Source organism: Silene latifolia, chromosome 10, assembly GCF_048544455.1.
Source record: "Silene latifolia isolate original U9 population chromosome 10, ASM4854445v1, whole genome shotgun sequence".
Taxonomy (NCBI): domain Eukaryota; kingdom Viridiplantae; phylum Streptophyta; class Magnoliopsida; order Caryophyllales; family Caryophyllaceae; genus Silene; species Silene latifolia.
Window position 1 is genome coordinate 138091898 of NC_133535.1, and position 17946 is coordinate 138109843.

Below are 17946 nucleotides of genomic sequence, written 5' to 3' on the forward strand. Positions count from 1 at the left end.
GAGATTCGAAACACCATGTTTTCGTTTTCCCGAGAGGTGAAATTTGTCCTCTTTCCGAAGAGGTTGGAACCATTGGTGGGTGGCTCGGTTGTGTTCCGGTGCTTCCTCCAACTCGATTGTGCTACAAGGAGAAATTTCGTTCCATGTTGGGTTTGTCGACAAGTCAAGTCAACTTTCTTCTTGCTCCACATAGCGTGGACATGTTGGCTCTCATCAACATATTTTCCAACCGATTAGATGCCAATGTTTCGGAGGTGGCTAGGAGAAGGGCTCTTGCCTTTTGCCTTTCTATATATACCTCTTTGTTGATGCTTTGAAGAAGGAGGAGCCGAAATGCTATGGTAGCATGACCCTTGTTCATGTGGTTGAGAAAATAGATCATGGTAGAGATCAATCATGGTTGGTGCTTGGAGAGATCATCCATGCTTTGGACAAGGAAGGCTCTTGTGGAAAAGCTCCCTCATTCGGATCCCCAAGGATCCTCCAAGTGTGGCTATTGGAGAGGCTAAGGTATGTATAGCCTCCGGTTGATTCTTCTTCTTATTCCTTCCGTCACCTTACCATGAGGAAGCAATTGTACTCGGATAGCTTTGCTTCCACCGAGGCTTATTGGGACGCAAGATTGGCGGAGGAGGGTGGTCCTCACATCCGTTGGGTGGTGTCGTGGTGGCACTTGAGCTCTTTCACGGGGTTGCCCGATTCGGGTGCTAGTCCTCGTTCTTTGATGGTAGTGGGTTTGAAGGTTGCTTCCTTCATCTATCTTGAAAGGCTCATGAGGCAAATGGGGCGTCAACAAAAGGTACCCGCTCAGGAAACCCTTGTCCAAGAGAATGTTTTCCGGAACTCCGAGCTTGTGGAGGTCTTCGAAAGATGGTGGGCCACTCGGACGCTTTGGGAGGTACCGGACCCCGTTGCCACGACATAGGTGACTCCCGCTTATATCAAGTGGTCAATATCTCCGTCCTTGGAAGAGAGGTCCAAATTTCGTAAGGACGAGGTCGTTGACTTGAAGTATCGAGAGGTTGGCAAGGCCAACCGTGCCTTCTTCGAGAATTATATTGATGGAGCTAGTCCCGATGTGATGAGACCACCAAAGAGGAGAAGCTCGGGTCCCAAGAACATGGTGGGCCATGCATGGGCTCGTTTTGGGCCGAACATGGGGTCTTGCACTAGACCGGAGGCCGTTGCCGTTGTAGATCCGTTGAGGATCCGTTCTGAAGAGGAAATCCATGCTAGGCGGGCCAACAAGAAGAACAAGGGGAAGATGTACCCCGAGAGAAAAGGTAAGGGTAGAATGGAAGAGTGAAGACCTCCATTACCCAATTTATTATTATGTTACATTATTGTTGTGAGTTTTTATTATGTTGTACTAGCTAGTTATTGTGTGTTTTGTGCTAGTTTTATTACGTGAGGTGTTTTAGTGGACACCTTAGCTTTGACAAGTTGCAGACTCGTCGAGCATTATTTGTTGTTGAAATTGTAATCCCTCCCATTATTAATTAAATAAGAGGATTACTCGTGTCAAAAATTGCGAATGCTTGTTTCTTCCATCCATTTTGTAAAGGCAATCCGATTTGAATCATCTTAAACATTTGCACTTGGGAAAGTGGGATTTTTGTAGGAAGGGGGAAAGGCTACTTTTTGTATTTTTGTGGGAAAGGGAATGGTTTTCCTTTCTTTCTTTTTTTGAAAGTTGATATGGGTGATGTTTTTTGTATGTGGTTTTTTTTTTAATTATGGGGATGGTTGTATCCTTCTTGTCTAAGAAAGGACTGCCTACGTATCCACCTGAAGAGGTGAAATCAAACCATGATCGTAGTTCGAAATGTTTTGTAAATTTTGGTTGGGTTTTGTGGTTGTATCCCTCATGTATAAGAGGGACTACCTACATATCCACCAGAAGAGATGAAATCAAACCATGCTCGTAGTTCAGGGGTTTTTGTTTGTTTTAGTGAAAATGGATGTTGCCTTTGACAGGTCAAAGGACATTCGAAACGGGTAAGGTGCCGCAACTTAGACTCGATAAAACATGCAATTTCAAATAAGAACGCGTTTGAGAAACTTGACTTGAGAAGGGTGAAGGTGGACGCTAGTTGTAAAACTAGGCTTGGATCATTGGTTGCTATGGTTCAAGGGTAGTATTTCTTGAGTTGGTCTAGGTTGGTCGGGTTTGTAAAATCTTCCCCATCTAGGTCACTCAGTCTCACTGTGCCCCCCGAAAGTATTTTCTTGACCAGGTATGGCCCGGCCCAGTTGGGTTTGAATTTTCCCCTCGGATCGACGGGTAGCGGTGCTCGGACCGACTTAAGGACCAAGTCGCCCTCCTTAATGTTCCTGGGTTTGACCCTCTTGTCGAATGCCCGTTGTTTACGTCGTTGGTATAGCTGGACGTTGTGCAAGGCGTTGAGTCACCGTTCGTATAGAAGAGTGAGTTGTTCGTACCTTCGACGGGTCTATTCCGCTTCAGAGACTTGACTCTCCAGTAGGATGCGCAGAGACGGGACCTCTAACTCTACCGGTTGAACTGCCTCCATACCATATGCTAGGTAGAAGGGTGTGGTGCCTGTCGGTGTTCGAATGGAGGTTCGGTATCCCCAGAGTGCGAATGAGAGTTTGCTCGGCCAATCGCGGTAGTGGTCTTGCATTTTCTTGATAATGGTGACAAGAGTTTTGTGAGCGGCCTCCACCGCTCCGTTGGTTTGGGGGCGGTAAGTGGATGATCGATGTCGTTTGATCTTGTATTTGTCCAGCAAGGCCTGAGTTTCCGCCCGGAAGTGAGAGCCTTGATCGCTAATGTTTTCATAGGGTACCCCATATCGGCAGATGATGTTGTTCTGGATGAACTTGGCCACTTGTTTGGCGGTCAAGACTGCATATGACTGCGATTCCGCCCATTTGGTGAAGTAGTCGATGGCGACAAGGGCGAAACAATGTCCCTTGGTGACCAACGGGTTAACTTTCCCGATGATGTCGGTGCCCCAGGTCGAGAAAGGTCAGGGTGACGTCATGGTGTATAAAAGGGATGGTGGTATATGTTCTATGTTGGCGAAGATTTGGCAATTGTGGCAATGTTTAACTTAGTTACGGCAATCGGCTTCCATGGTGGTCCAGTAGTAACCTAGCCGTATGATCTTCCGGGTAAGCATCATTGCGCTCATATGAGGGCCACATTCTCCGTCGTGGACCTCTCCCATGACTTTTTTGGCTTTGTGATGGTCAATGCAAAGGAGGAAAATTCTTTGGGGTGTTCTTTTGTATAGTTGATTTTGGTTTATCACGAATTGTGATGCAAGCAAACGGATGGCTCTTTGTCCTCTTTGATCAGAGTTAGGAGGGAATTCGTTTTTGGTTTTGTAGTTGAGGATGGCTTGGTACCAAGGTTCATCATGGCTTTCCTCGTCGTTGTTGATGGCACAAATTTGAGCTGGCCCGCTCCTTCTCTCGACATATAGGGGCATCGATGTCATGTTGTCAGGTATGTTGACGAGTGCGGCAAGTTTCGCTAGGGCATCAACAAATTGATTTTCCTCTCGTGGCAAGTGGAAGTAGTCAATTTGGTCGAAGAACTCGGCCTCTTGATTGATTCTCGCTCGGTAGGGAGCTAAACTGTCACTTCAGATTTTCCATGATCCGGACACCTGATTGATGATGAGCGAGGAATCGCCGTGGACCCTTAGTCTTTTGATACCAAGTGTGATGGCTGCTTGTAGGCCGATGAGACATGCTTTATATTCAACAGCATTGTTGGTGAAGCCGAAGTCTAGTTTGACCGATATCGGAACATGTTCTCCCTCTGGCGATATTAGGAGGATTCCTACCCCGAAGCCTCTCAGATTAGATGCACCATCGAAGTATAGGTCCCATACGTCGAAATCGACACAAAGGATGTCTTCATCAGGATGTGACCATGTGTCGGTCGTTGGATCCTCGTTGACGGGATTTTCTGCCAGGAAATCGACAACTGCTCTTCCCTTGATAACCTTGAGGGGTACAATCTTGAGATCGAACTCGGACAGCATGAGTGTCCACCTAGACAGCCTTCCGTTTAGTACGGGTCTTTCGAAGATATATTTGACCGGGTCCATCTTGGAGTAGATGTGGACCGTGTAGCTGAGCATGTAATGCCGAAGCTTCTTTGTTGACCATACTAGGACAAGGCATGTCTTTTCCAGTTGGGTGTACCTTGTCTCGTACTCAATGAACTTTTTGCCGATGTAGTAGATGGCTCGTTCTTCCCCGTCGACTGTTTGTGCTAGCATTGCTCCCATGGCGGTGTCTGTAACAGTCAGGTATAGGGATAAAGGAATCCCTGGTTTAGGTGGCATGAGGACAGGAGGTTTGGATAGGCTTTATCCTGTCGAAGGCCTTTTGACAGTCGTCGTCCCAATCGGTGTGATCGGAGGCGCGAAGTTTCTTGAATATTGGTTCACAAATCATGGTGAGCTTGGCAATGAAGCGGCTGATGTATTGGACCTGACCGAGAATCCCTGAATCTCCTTCTCGTTCCTAGACCGAGGCATTTGCTGAAGGGCTTTGATTTTGGTTGGGTCAATCTCAATGCCTCTTTTGCTGACGACATGTCCCAAGAGTTTTCCGGAGGCTACTCCGAATGCACAATTCTGAGGATTTAGTCTCATGTTATACTTCCGCAGACGAGCGAAGAATTTCCGAAGGGCACTGATGTGGCCGTCCCGTTTTTTTTTATTTGACGATCATGTCATCAACATGTACCTCTACCTCCTTGGGCATCGTATCATGTTCTCCAGCTTCTTTGTTTTCCAGGGTGTCGATACGGGTCTCGACACGATTCAGGGTGACCTTAAGATCGGTGAGCAGGCTGGCTAGCTGAGTAGTCGGGACATCTCTGTTGTTATCATTGTTGTTGCTGTTGACAGACGAAGTTAAAGATGGGGCCATGGCTCTGAGGCAGAAAAACGACTCACATTGCAACTCAATCTGACACGGTTTGAAGACTGAACGCAGACAACACAAAGGACGAGACAAAGATCAGACTTAGTAAGACGAGGATGACCGTGTGTGGTACCTCGGTGCTGACTCGATTTATGACGTGACGGTGTTGACCGAGCCTTTGACACGTGTCCAACGTAGCGGCGTGACGCCATTGGACGAGTCTCATGGTGAGACGACTCATAAGTAAAGACCCATAAGTACGTTTACTTTGACTCGACAGACACAACGCAGAATTGGAATGGTGGACTGAAGTTTTCGAAAATAGAAATTTTCAAAAAGATTCATTTGTCGCTTTATGGACGGCTTCCGAAGATAGAGATCCCCGCAAGTCGGTCAGTTGAAAGGGTTGTCTTAAGTTTATTTGAAAAAGACGGATTGAGTTTGAATCGGCTCAGAAAAATTGCATTGCCTCCCAAGACGGTTTTTGAAATTCAAAATTGTATGTTTTGAAAATCGAGTTTGAAATGTTTGAAGAGGTCTCGGGGACGGTGCATGGTCCTCGGGATCTCGAAAGTGTTTCGAGAAAAGGGTGTGTACTTTTCTCGGGTTTTAAAAGAGCCATTGTCGGCGCGAAACGGGTTAAATTCCGTGTCTAGACGCGACAATTATAACGGCGTAAAAAGGTGATTTGAAATGGTTGTAAAGAACCGGGTTTGAAAATCGTCATTACGACGGCCTAGAAAGGCGTGTTAAAGTGGTTATAAAAACCGGGTTTGAAAATCGTCATTACGACGGCCTAGAAAGGCGTGTTAAAGTGGTTATAAAAACCGGGTTTGAAAATCGTCATTACGACGGCCTAGAAAGGTGTGTTAAAGTGGTTATAAAATCGGGTTTGAAAATCGTCATTACGACGGCCTAGAAAGGCGTGTTAAAGTGGTCATAAAACCGGGTTTGAAAATCGTCATTACGACGGCCTAGAAAGGCGTGTTGAAATGGTTATAAAAACCGGGTTTGAAAATAGTCATTACGACGGCCTAGAAAGGCGTGTTAAAGTGGTCATAAAAACCGGGTTTGAAAATCGTCATTCCGACGGCCTAGAAAAGCGTGTTGAAATGGTTATAAAAACCGGGTTTGAAAATCGTCATTACGACGGCCTAGAAAGGCGTGTTGAAATGGTTATATAAACCGGGTTTGAAAATCGTCATTCCGACGGCCTAGAAAGGCGTGTTAAATTGGTTTTAAAAACCGGGTTTGAGAATCGTCATTACGACGGCCTAGAAAGGCGTGCAACGGTCGGCAAAAGACCGAGGTTTGAAATGGCCATTATAACGGCGCAAAAGGTTGTTTTTGAAAGTTTGAAAATGACGCGGAAGAACTTATGATCAAGTAGCAAATAAGCACTCACGGTTCTTTATATTATGCATTATGCTGACACGGGTTTTGGCTTAGAAGGGTGGGTTACACACCAAGCAATCAAACCCCGATTTGCGAGAGGGATACCAATCCAAAAAAAATGTGTAAGGAGGGTGCCCTAGCCTCGTGCTCGAAAGTGATGAAAGCTCTTTGACGAAACAGAAATGTGTGACGTCAAAGGTATGCTTGACTCAATCGGGATTCAAAACGCGGGATGAGAAAACTCACTCCAACGAGACGATCCAATTGGTCGATGAAGGTTAGATTGTGGGCCCGGACAAGGAACCCGACCGTGACCGTAATATCAATTAATGCATTCCAACCAAGACCTCGTTCGAGTCTCACCATCTAGGGATAGCAAAGATGTAAGTGTCCTAGTTTTCCCAGAGAAGTCGCCAATCTGTGAACATGGTCCACCTGTAAGCCCAGCCGATCTGTAGACATACAGCGGTCTTTTGAAAGCCACGCTCGGCGGCGTAAAAGTTCTTTCGACCGGATCATTTTAGATCGGTTGGTTTCGTCTCGGTAAGGGTCTCGAAACGATTAGAGATGTTCGGAGTCGCCACCAAGCATTTGTGGGATGCTTGGAACCCGTTCGAATAAACTTTATACCTCGGTCAAACGAAGCACAAAGCAGTGTTTGACATAGGTACTAAAGATAAGGAATCGTCCCTCTTTAGCATCCTATCTCTAGAATGACTCTCGTACGCCCTGGATAAGGTCGTCCACTATCCAAAGTTTCTGAGTAAGAGGTGAAGGTACGTATTGGGAAGCCCTTTAATCAGGCACCCAATCACGCCCGCGGTAGCGGTCTCTACTGATCGATCTTGGTTGGTTGAATGCAAAAGTTGATAAAATGGTTTAAATGCATGATTGCGCATCCAATAATTTAAACCTAACATGTGAGAGTTTTCTAAGTCGAATGATTTAATCCAAGTATCAAGTATAAGATGTCGAGTTGGATTAATGGTTGATTTGCATGCAAGACAGAAATTAAACATCCATTTACCGTATTAGGTTTATGGTGCATAACGTGATCCATTTGTCTTAGTAAGGCATTTTGCAAATATGATTTTTTGAATGAGCAAATAGTCATCTGATCCGTCCTATACCCGGGCTAACCGGAGTCGGGATCATCCTGGATTAATGCTGGAAAGGGGACAGGCCCTGTGCCAGGCGGCCATATGAGGCGCGAGCATGTCGGCAATGTAAGGGGGCCTCCCCTGGTTTTGGAAATAAGTGAAATGGGGCTTGTTTAGGCGCGGAAAATGTTTATAAAACGTATTGAAAAATGGGTATTTGACCCGATTTGGGTTGAAAGAGTGGTTTAGACCGCATTTGTTGATTTGAGGAACGAGACTCGAATAATCATCATGATTTTGATGATATTCGGTGTCGAGTTCGACTTGGCAAGCTTGACATGAATAGTTTTGAAAATAATTATGAACTAATTATTTCTAGTTCATTTGAATATAATTAGTCGATACTCATCATCGTACCCGGGTTAAAATCCGGCATGGTATGTAGAATCAAGGATGAATTTGTGTTGGTGACTAATATGCTTGATTTGAAAATGTAAAGAAATGATGAAAGGCTTTAAAATACCTCCCAAAATGTAAAGAAATGAAATAAAAGGCTTTAAATACCTTTTAAATGTAATTAACCAAATATTATCACCGAAACACGGATTTAACCGTCATGGTATGAGGAACCAAGGGTGAAAAATGTTTTATGGTTAAAAACAAATAAAATAAAATAAAAAAAGTTTGAAAATATTTGAAATGGTAAAAACCGATTACAAATATGAAAATGAATTAAAGGGGAAAGACGAGAACAAACACGGTTGAGTTCTGACCTGGGCACCCCATTGAGGCGCGAGCCTTTGTGCACAATAAGAGGCTTCTGCCTCAGGCCAAAACTCATTTTTGGCTCGTTTATCCCATGTTTTGGATCGTGTTATGCATGTTTTAGCATGTTATAGTCCGATAATCATCGAGTGTTTGTTGGAGTCTCAGCAAATACTGGGTATCTACAGTACTTCACCAAGTTAGATCTAAGATCGGGTTATCATCAATTTCGAATTGCCGAAAGAGATAAGCCGAAGACAGCTTGCGTGACGAGGTATGGGTCTTTTGAATGGTTGGTCATGCCTTTCGGGTTGACGAACGCACCTGCCACGTTTTGCACGCTGATGAACCATGTATTCCATGAGTACTTGGATAAATTTGTGGTGGTGTAACTGGATGATATCGTTGTGTATAGTCGCTCTTTGGCTGAACACGCAGAACACTTGAAGCTTGTGTTCGCAAAACTGTGGGACAATCACTTATTTGTCAAAAAGGAGAAGTGCGAGTTTGCCCAACCTGAAGTCAATTTTCTTGGCCACATCGTGGGAAAAGGGAGACTTAGAATGGATCCTAATAAGGTTACAGCCATCAAGGTTTGGGGCACCCCAAGAAACGTGTCAGAGCTTCGCTCTTTCTTGGGGCTAGCAAACTACTATCTGAGTTCATCCGGTAGTATTCAAAAATAGCCACCCCTCTAACCGATTTGTTGAAAAAGGATATCAAGTGGGAGTGGTCTATCGACAGAAGAAGAGCCTTTGAGAGGCTCAAGGAAGCAGTGATGTAGGAACCCGTATTTGCACTGTCGGACATCACCAAGCCATTTGAAGTAGAGACGAAAGCGTCTGATTATGCCCTTGGGGGAGTACTCCTCCAAGAGGGTCATCCAGTGGCCTTTGAGAGTAGAAAGTGGAATGGGGTCGAGGCTCGGTATGCTGCCCAAGAGAAGGAACTTCTTGCTATTGTTCATTGCCTGCGGGGATGGAGACACTATCTCTTGAGATCGAAGTTTATCGTCAAGACGGATAACACCGCGGCATCCCACTTCCTGACGCAACACAAACTCAACAACCGACAAGCTAGATGGCAAAAATTGTTGGCCGAGTTTGATGTGGAGTTCACTTATCGACCGGGAGCAGCGAATAGGGTCGTTGATGCCCTAAGCCGTAGGTGCGACTTGGCCATATTCCACACGATCGCTCACTTGTCCACTACCACCGTGGTCACATATATTCGAGCTAAGGCGAAGGAGCACCTCGACCAAGACCCAATGGCGAGGACTCTGAAACAGTTGACCTTAGAAGGAAAGACTCGCAAGTTTTGGGTGGAAGATGGGCTTTTGTTCACAAAGAGACATCGCATCTTTGTTCCAAAGGCGGTTGGATTGAGGAAGATGCTTCTACATGAGTGCTATGATACCTTGTGGACGGGTCACCCGGGATGGCAGAGAACTTTATGCCTATTGAAGAGAAGTTACTACTAGCCGCAGATGAAGGATGATGTGATGGAGTACACGAAGACATGCCTCATTTGCCAGTAAGATAAGGGAGAGAAACAGAAGCCGGGAGGGCTACTAAATCCGTTGCCCTTACCAACACGACCATGGGAGAGTATCTCAATGGACTTTATCTCTGGGTTGCCGAAGGTAGGGGCGTTAAGTGTGATCCTTGTCATTGTGAATTGATTCTTAAAATACGCGACTTTCATTCCCCTTCCTAAGGCGTGTAGCGCTGAAGAAACTGCCACAATGTTCTTCAGGCATGTTGTGAAATACTCGGGATTGCCTCAAAGTATAGTGAGTGACCGCGATTCTCGCTTCACGGGACTATTTTGGGGAGAGTTGTTCAATCTTCTGGTTTCGAAGCTGCGGATGTCCTCAAGATACCATCCCCAAATGGATGGCCAGACTGAACGATTCAATAGCATGTTGGAAGAGCACTTGAGACACTTTGTTGGGGCAACTCAAATGGAGTGGGTGAGACTCCTTGATGTTGCCCAGTTTCTGTTTTAATGTTCAGACAAGCTCTTCGTCCAACAAGAGCCCGTTTGAGCTTGTTACAGGTCAACGGCCGTTATTGCCTCCCACAGTTGCAGATACCTATGGAGGCCGGACAAAGAAAGCCCACGAGTATGTGAAAGAATGGAACGTGAATGCCGAAATTGCTCGAGCTTACTTGGAGAAAGCGTCTCGCCGCATGAAGAAGTGGGATGATCAGAATCGGAGACCAAGGGAGTTCAAAGTAGGCGACATGGTCATGGTGAAGCTGAACAAAGAGCAGATGAGATTCCTCCGAGAACGAGACAAGCGTCTAGTGCGAAAGTACGAAGGCCCCATCCAAGTGATCAAGCGGATTGGGGAAGTAGCATACAAGCTTGACCGCCCTGCCTGGATGAAGTGACACCCTGTCTTTCATGTGAGCTGTCTAAAGCCTTACCATCCAGATCCTGAAGATCCTACCCGCAACAAGAGCAAGCGCGCCAAAATCCGTTAAAATCAACTTCCAGCGACATTAGCCGACTGAACCAGCCATGGAGAATTTCAAGCGTTGCCGAGGACGGCAACAAATTAGGTGGGGGAGAGTGTAATGAGCCGCAGTTGTAGCGCACAATCTTTAAAAATTGCGCGCGCGGTCCTTCCACTTCGAACGGAAAAATTGGGGCTTACCTCCAACAAAATTGGTAGACGGTAGCCCCTAATTGATGAAATTGAAGGTTAGGGTTAGGGTTTTTAGAGAGACTTTTTTTTAGAGAGAAGTTTACACGGGACTATTTAGATGAGCATGTCTTTGTAAAGTAACAACCCGGTTTGTTGACAGTTATTTTCCCAAGGTTGTTTTTGATTGGACAAAATACTTTATGGTTTAATACACGTTTCTCGAGCTTGGTATGAAAGATTTTCCAATTTTCTTTAGAAAATGATTTTGTGCATGGTGTAATGAGCCGCAGTTGTAGCGCACAATCCTTAAAAATTGCGCGCGCGGTCCTTCCACTTCGAACCCTTAGATTTCTTATTTGTACTTATGTATTTTCATTTCTGTTTTAAGTTTCATTTAGTACTCCAAGACTACTTCCTGCATGTCGAATCTTGGAGTCTCGTTTTTAGTTTAAGATATGTTTTTAGGCGTTTAGAAAACATATCGATATTCTGCACAATCAAGGTATCCTGCTACCATGACCAAACTATCAAATTTGCCTCTATGAGAGGTGCTAGTAAATCAAAAACCGCTTCTCATCCAAAAGCTTGTTGTTGCTTGTTGCTTGCTTTCAATAATCGTATAGCATACTTTTATTGCTTTCGTGTGCCGGACTTGATAATCGTGACTAGGATTCCCGACACACGCCGACCGAGACCCATTACTATTGCACTAGTGATCCTACACTAGTGCTTGACGCTCTCGCTTGTATTCTTGCCGTGTTTTAGACAAGGATGTGCACCACGTTCTGGCTCAAAGTCCCGGACCGTGACAAATGGCTTGGTTGATAAAACATTGCTGATAAAGTCTTACTTGCACATATTTATGTTGATGACCTTTCATCTAATGAAATCTGAATTTGAAATGAACATAATGGGATAGCTAGGATTCTTCTTTGTACTTGAGATCAAGCAAATGGAAGATAGAGCAATAATCCACAAACAAAAGTATATTAAGGAGATGTTTAGTAAGTTCGAGATGATGTATAGCTCAATTGTCTTGTTATTCTAAGTTATTCATTCATAATAAAAATCAGGTTGATGAGATTTTAGAAGTACGCAATATTTTATTAGTCTTGTTAATATTGTGTTGAATGTTTTTTTACCAATTTCATGGACATCTCTTTTTTCTCAAAAAGTTACCCAAATCACTCAAAATCCTTCTTACTCCTAACCAAATAATGATGTTCTCATAATTTCACCATAAAAGAAATTCATTCCAAAGACCTTACCCCTTCGCATCCAATGCACCGCTCATGAGAAGATCTATTTAAAATAATGAACAAGGAAAATGATAACGCTTTATATGTTAGTAGGATTAATAACCCAAGTTAGCATTATTCACCTATTTTTGGAATAAAATAGAATTATCCTCCCCATCGTCCTTTTCGAATATCATTGGTATGAAAAGAATCCTCCACCATTCGCTTAGCATTTCGGTTGAAACAGGTAGCTTTTTAATTTCACCCAACTCTCGAAGAATAGCCTTATTTCGAGGATCCACCGAGACTGCCTCCTCCAACGTAGAGCGAGCCTCTTGTAACCTATTCAAACTTCTAAGAGCTACCGTCTTACGAAAGTGAGCCTTAACATATTTAGGAAAATAGTTCAACACCATAGAATATAGAACATAGAATTGAAGCCCCTTCAAAAGCTTGAAGCTTAATCGCACAAGGAGCTAAATTCAAATATAAAGAAATTGCGAGGTTTGAAATGGAGTTTAAATCAAGGTCAGATCCATCTTTCGTAACGAAACACAAAAGGCGACATGCTTTGTCATAGCAAGCACTCACCTCATCAAAATGGTTTTGTCGGAATAGATCATTACCGAAGTCCTTAAAGGCATAAATCCTAGAAAGAGGGGACGCATTTAAATGGGAAAAATCCATATCAAAGTCATCATCTTCCGTTGACCCATCACAACCATGAACAAACCCTAAGAACTCAAGAAAAGCAGCTTAAGAACTAAGTATGATTCATGGAAAACAGATTGAAAGCAAAAGAAATAGCAATTGAGTTCAAAGAAGTAAACTTTAAGATCAATCAAATATCAAAAGAGAAATCCTAATAGCAAACAGACTAAAATTAAAATTAAAACTAACCATCCACTACGCTGAGAAAATTAAGTGAAAACAAATCATATCATCGATTTCGAAGAGTCAAACGGAGGTCATAACCTGACAATTGTTATTCTTTGTTTTTGACATAAAGACCAAAGAAAGAAAAGAGGAAGCTAATTATAAGATGAAATGTGGATCAAATTAAGTGAGAGTATCAAATTGTTCATCAATTGCAATCCTAAAATAAAAATGAAAAGAATTGACAACACCCAAAAATAGCATAGGATATTAAATGACCGGGACAGAGGGAGTAGACGATGATCACCTCAAATTAGGTTTAAAAATAGTACTCTTTCTATCCCGGTCATTTGTTTCCTTTTCTATTTTGGGTGTCTCAGTCATTTGTTGTTTTTTCTATTTTAAGAATGAATTTGATGAGTAATTTGATTATTCACACTTAATTCCTCCCGTTTTCTTGGTCTTTGTGCTAAAACCAAAGAACAATAAATGACCTGGACGTAAGGATTAATTATTAGATATATAGGGAGAGAGAATGAAGAAGAAGAAGATTATTACCAGTCAACATGTAGAAGATGAAAGGGTCCAGTCACGTCAAAAAGCTCCCTCTCGGAAGGACCATTCGCCATTTCCCTTAGCTAGCTGGTCAAGATAAAAACACCTGCTATGATTAAAAAGCAAGAACAAAATGAAATGAAATAATAATTATATTAAGAGAAAAAGTCAACAAATTAATGGCAATGTTCTTACCTTCTACAAAGACTTGGAAGGAATTATGATGGTAACTTGATAAGTATGTTATAATTTATATGCAGTAGGTATGGTTATCTTAAGATAGGACAAAAGAATGCGAAGGTAGGTCGAATGTACGCTATTAACCCAGTTAATTATGCCAAGGTAGGTCAACTTCATTATTTACTTATTTATTTTATCGCGAGAGTGGTAAACGAACCCCTTAATTTTGCTATGACGTGAGATTAAATCCCTAAGTTTACTTTGTAGCAAACAACCCCCTTAATTTTGCTCATAGGTGAAATCAAGCCCTTTTTATTTTTCCGGTCAAAATCTCACCGGATTGTTAATTTCTCATCAATAACTGGTGTATAAGGAAAAAAGATTTTGATTTAATTGGATTTTTGATTTTTTTGGGTTTTTTTATTTTTTTAGATTTTTCGAGTTTTTTTATTTTTTTTTTATTTTTTTGGTTTTTTGGTTTTTTATTTATTTGGATTTTTTGGGGTTTTTTATTTTTTGGGGTTTTAGAGAGGAGGTGGGTGAAATGTCAAATGTGTGAGATGAGAGAGAAATGGATGAGAGGAAAGGAAGTTATACTAAGGGGGTGTTTGGTTGGAGCTTTTGGAATGGAATGGAATGGATTCAAGCCATTCCAATGTTTGGTTGGAACATTTTGGAATGGAGTTAGATACCTGATGGATTCTAACTCCATTCCAACCCCTTGGAATCCCATACCCATCTTTCTCCCCAAGGTTCCAACTCCATTCCATCCCACACATTATTATTCACATTCCCGGATTGAACCAAACAACTTTAAACAAGTATGGGGTTCTAACTCCATACCTCCTTGGAGTTAGAATCCATTCCATTCCATACCTAATGTTTGAACCAAACGCCCCCTAAATTAGTGATTAACTAGGTTTAAACCCGTGAAATTCACGGGTCTACTTTCAAAATTTTACATAAATATCGTTAATCATAGTGAAGATATAAAAATTTGATCTTGGAAAAAAATATAATAATTTAATTTATTTAGAATTATTAATTATACATGAGATGTCATATAGTATTATGCTCAATAACATGAGAAAGACTTAATCAATGAATAACATTAAGTCACTATTCCAATATATCAAGTCACTATTAACGATTGACAAAACAAATATCCAACTACTCCGTATATATTAAGAGTAGTTCGTATATACTAAAAGTTTAGTCTAAACACTCGACCGTGACGTGCTACATGAATCTCGAGCAACAAATTTGCAAGGGGCCATTCTTTCATATTTTTTTTTATGCCCCTGTTTTAACTCTTTTAGTTAATTTTCATTGAGTCAAACCCACCTTTTAGTTTAATCGCTATTTTCTTAATTAGTGTAACTATTTTTATTCATATTCATACATATCAATTACCCAAAACACCATTTTAAAAATATGTAAAATAGTCAAGACTTGGTAAAATAAAAAATAATCCAAAACTCAAAAGTTGGGTTAGAAACTTAAGTTTAATTTTATTTACTAAAGTATGTACATATATCAAAGACGGAGTAACACATTATTATGTGAGGCGATATTTTTTGCGTAAAAATACAACTTATTTACCACCATTCTGATTTATGAGTTAATAGCTAATTTCGTAAATTATTCTAATATGTGAAAACAGTAAAGTAGGAAAATAAATTAAGACAAAACCCATATACGAATAAGAACATAAGAATATAACAAAACCCCTAAAAAAACCCTTATCTAACTACCAAACCCAAATTCACAAACATAAGAATATTGAAACCCATAAGCAAAAAACACGATCGATTGCCTACTACAAAGTATATCTACTACTACAAAGTATATCTCTATAGTTTTAACTTCGCAGAAGTTGGTTGGATGTAGCTACATCGGATAGAATGTTGATCGTCGACAAATATCAACTCTCATGCATGTATCTTGCTCAATTAATGGTTCATTAAGTTTTCGTATCTTGATCTACTTGTAGTTAATTTTATTTTGGAGTAATGATTTTTTAATTTCTGAACGGTGCTATTTATATTGCATTTTCTAGGGTATTTTTCGGGATAACTTCTAAAAATAATGTTTATCTCTTAAAATATTTTGGGTCAATTATTTTGTGGGAATAAAAAAAGATAATTTCCAAAGATACCTAAATTATTATCATTAATATTATTATATTATGTGTATAATTTTTGAATCACTTAATTGCAATCCTAATTTTCCTAATTTATAGCTAATCAAGGAAAGTTATCATACGTAATCAAGTTAAACTTGGAAGAATCTTCATCATTTTTTTAGCGACATATATATCTTGTTTCTATTTCTATTAAATCATTATAAAATATAAAAAAAATGGAATATTCTATAAAAATGCCATATGCTGTGATTCTTTTCTCATATCTCAGTTTACTATTATTTTTTTTTTTTTTTGTCTAAGTCATTTTAGCCCTCCTATATTTCTGCTACATCAGACCGAAATTAAAACTTGAGATGACACCTCAACAAATTGGCAATAGAGAAGTACTCTCTCTGTCCCGGTCATTTGTTGTCCTTTTCTATTTTTGGGTGTCTCAGTCATTTGTTGTCCTTTCTATTTTAAGAATAAATTTGATGAGTAATTTGATCATTCTCATTCAATTTGTTCCACTTGTCATTTAGTTATTGGCCTTTTCCTCATTCATTGGTCTTTGTGCCAAAACGAAAAGACAACAATTGACCAGGACGGAGGGAGTATATGATTAGAAGGATTAGTGGGGGAGGAGAGATGAGTGATATTAGTCATTAAACACACTTTTTGGGAGTTAATCTTGACCATTCATTTCCACCATCCAAGGGCCCTTAATAGAACTTATGGACTCAAATACATATAGTTGACTCGCTTGATCTCTTCTCTCTCTCTCTCTCTCTATCTATATATATATATATATATATATATATATATATATATACATATACATATATATAGATAGATAGATTTAGGATCCGGTAAGAACGATCACTCGGGGAGAACAGTGAGAACGAACTAACCTGTCCATTATTAACTAACCACACGACATACCAACCCCGTTATAAACGAACACAGTGTCAAAACAAAAATCGCATTTGTCCCCTTCTACCACCACTATCGGAATCCGGCGGCCACCACCATCGCCGACACCAAGCTCCGGCGGCCACCAACATCGCCCAAAACCAGCAGCAACAGTCTGTCACCATCTACCCCAACAATTCATCATCACCATATCCATTCAATTCCACCACTGATCTCCGACATTCTTGCCACTCACCAGTTCGATAGCCACCACCGCATCACCATATCAACATCACCAATGATGTTGATATGGTGATAAAATGATGGTGACAGGTGAATGACCAATGGAGGTTGAGCATAGTGATGAAGCTGATGAATGGAGATCGGGTTTAACGGTGATGAAGATGGCGGATTGATGATGAAGGTGAATGGAGGTGATGGATGTGGCCTGGTTGCTGCAGTTGCTTGGTGTCGATGAGCGGGATGGTGATGTCGTGGTGAATTGTTGGGATGATGATGGATGTCGCGTGTTGAATGCAGGTCGTGGTGGTTGATGATGATGGAGTTGAGTTGATGATGCTGGTGGTAGTCGTGATGAAGGGGGAAGAAGACGGGTTTGATGGTTATGGTGATGTGGTGGACGAAATAAAGTCAATGATGGTGAGATGGTGCAGGTCGGGTGATGAATGAATGGTTTAATGGTGAATGATGAAAGCAAATACAGGGAAGTTGATGATGATGATGAATACGAAAAGTAGTACTCCCTATTAGTCTGTCAAAGTTAAGCTTTTGACTTATAATCACTTGCTTCTTTATTTTCTTCACTTCTCTTTAATAAAATTTATGGTAAAAAGTGTACCTAGTATAGAAAAAAAAATGTATCTACATCATTATAAAATGTATCTAGACTTTATGTAAAAGCGTTCCTATAATAGTGTAAAGTGTATCTGAGAATCTATGAAGAAAAACGTATCTAACATGTATTGTAATGTATTTAGTAGCTGTAAAAAAAATCTATCAAATTGTGGGTATCAAAGTGTATATGAAATTTGGTTAACAAAAAGTGAATAGTACTATTAAAAAAGTGTATCTACATTCTTAAAATGCGTATATAAAATTTTGGTAAAAAGTGTACCTACTTTAGTTAAAAGTGTATATAAGATTTTGTTAAAAAAAAAGTGTATCTAAATTCTTAAAATTCGTATATAGAATTTTGGTAAAAAAAGTGTACCTACT

General features: G+C 41.0%; 1 protein-coding gene across 1 annotated transcript in view; it reads right to left on the bottom strand.

The window, feature by feature from the left end:
* Positions 1 to 13619, bottom strand: part of LOC141609230 (GDSL esterase/lipase At4g10955-like) — a 29243-nt gene extending 15624 nt beyond the window's left edge. Inside the window, exon 1 of the mRNA XM_074428371.1 lies at positions 13497 to 13619. Within this exon, the coding sequence (XP_074284472.1) occupies positions 13497 to 13567 (71 nt within the window). The 5' untranslated portion in view covers positions 13568 to 13619. The remainder of the gene's footprint in view (positions 1 to 13496) is intronic.
* Between the last annotated feature and the right edge of the window lie 4327 nt (positions 13620 to 17946).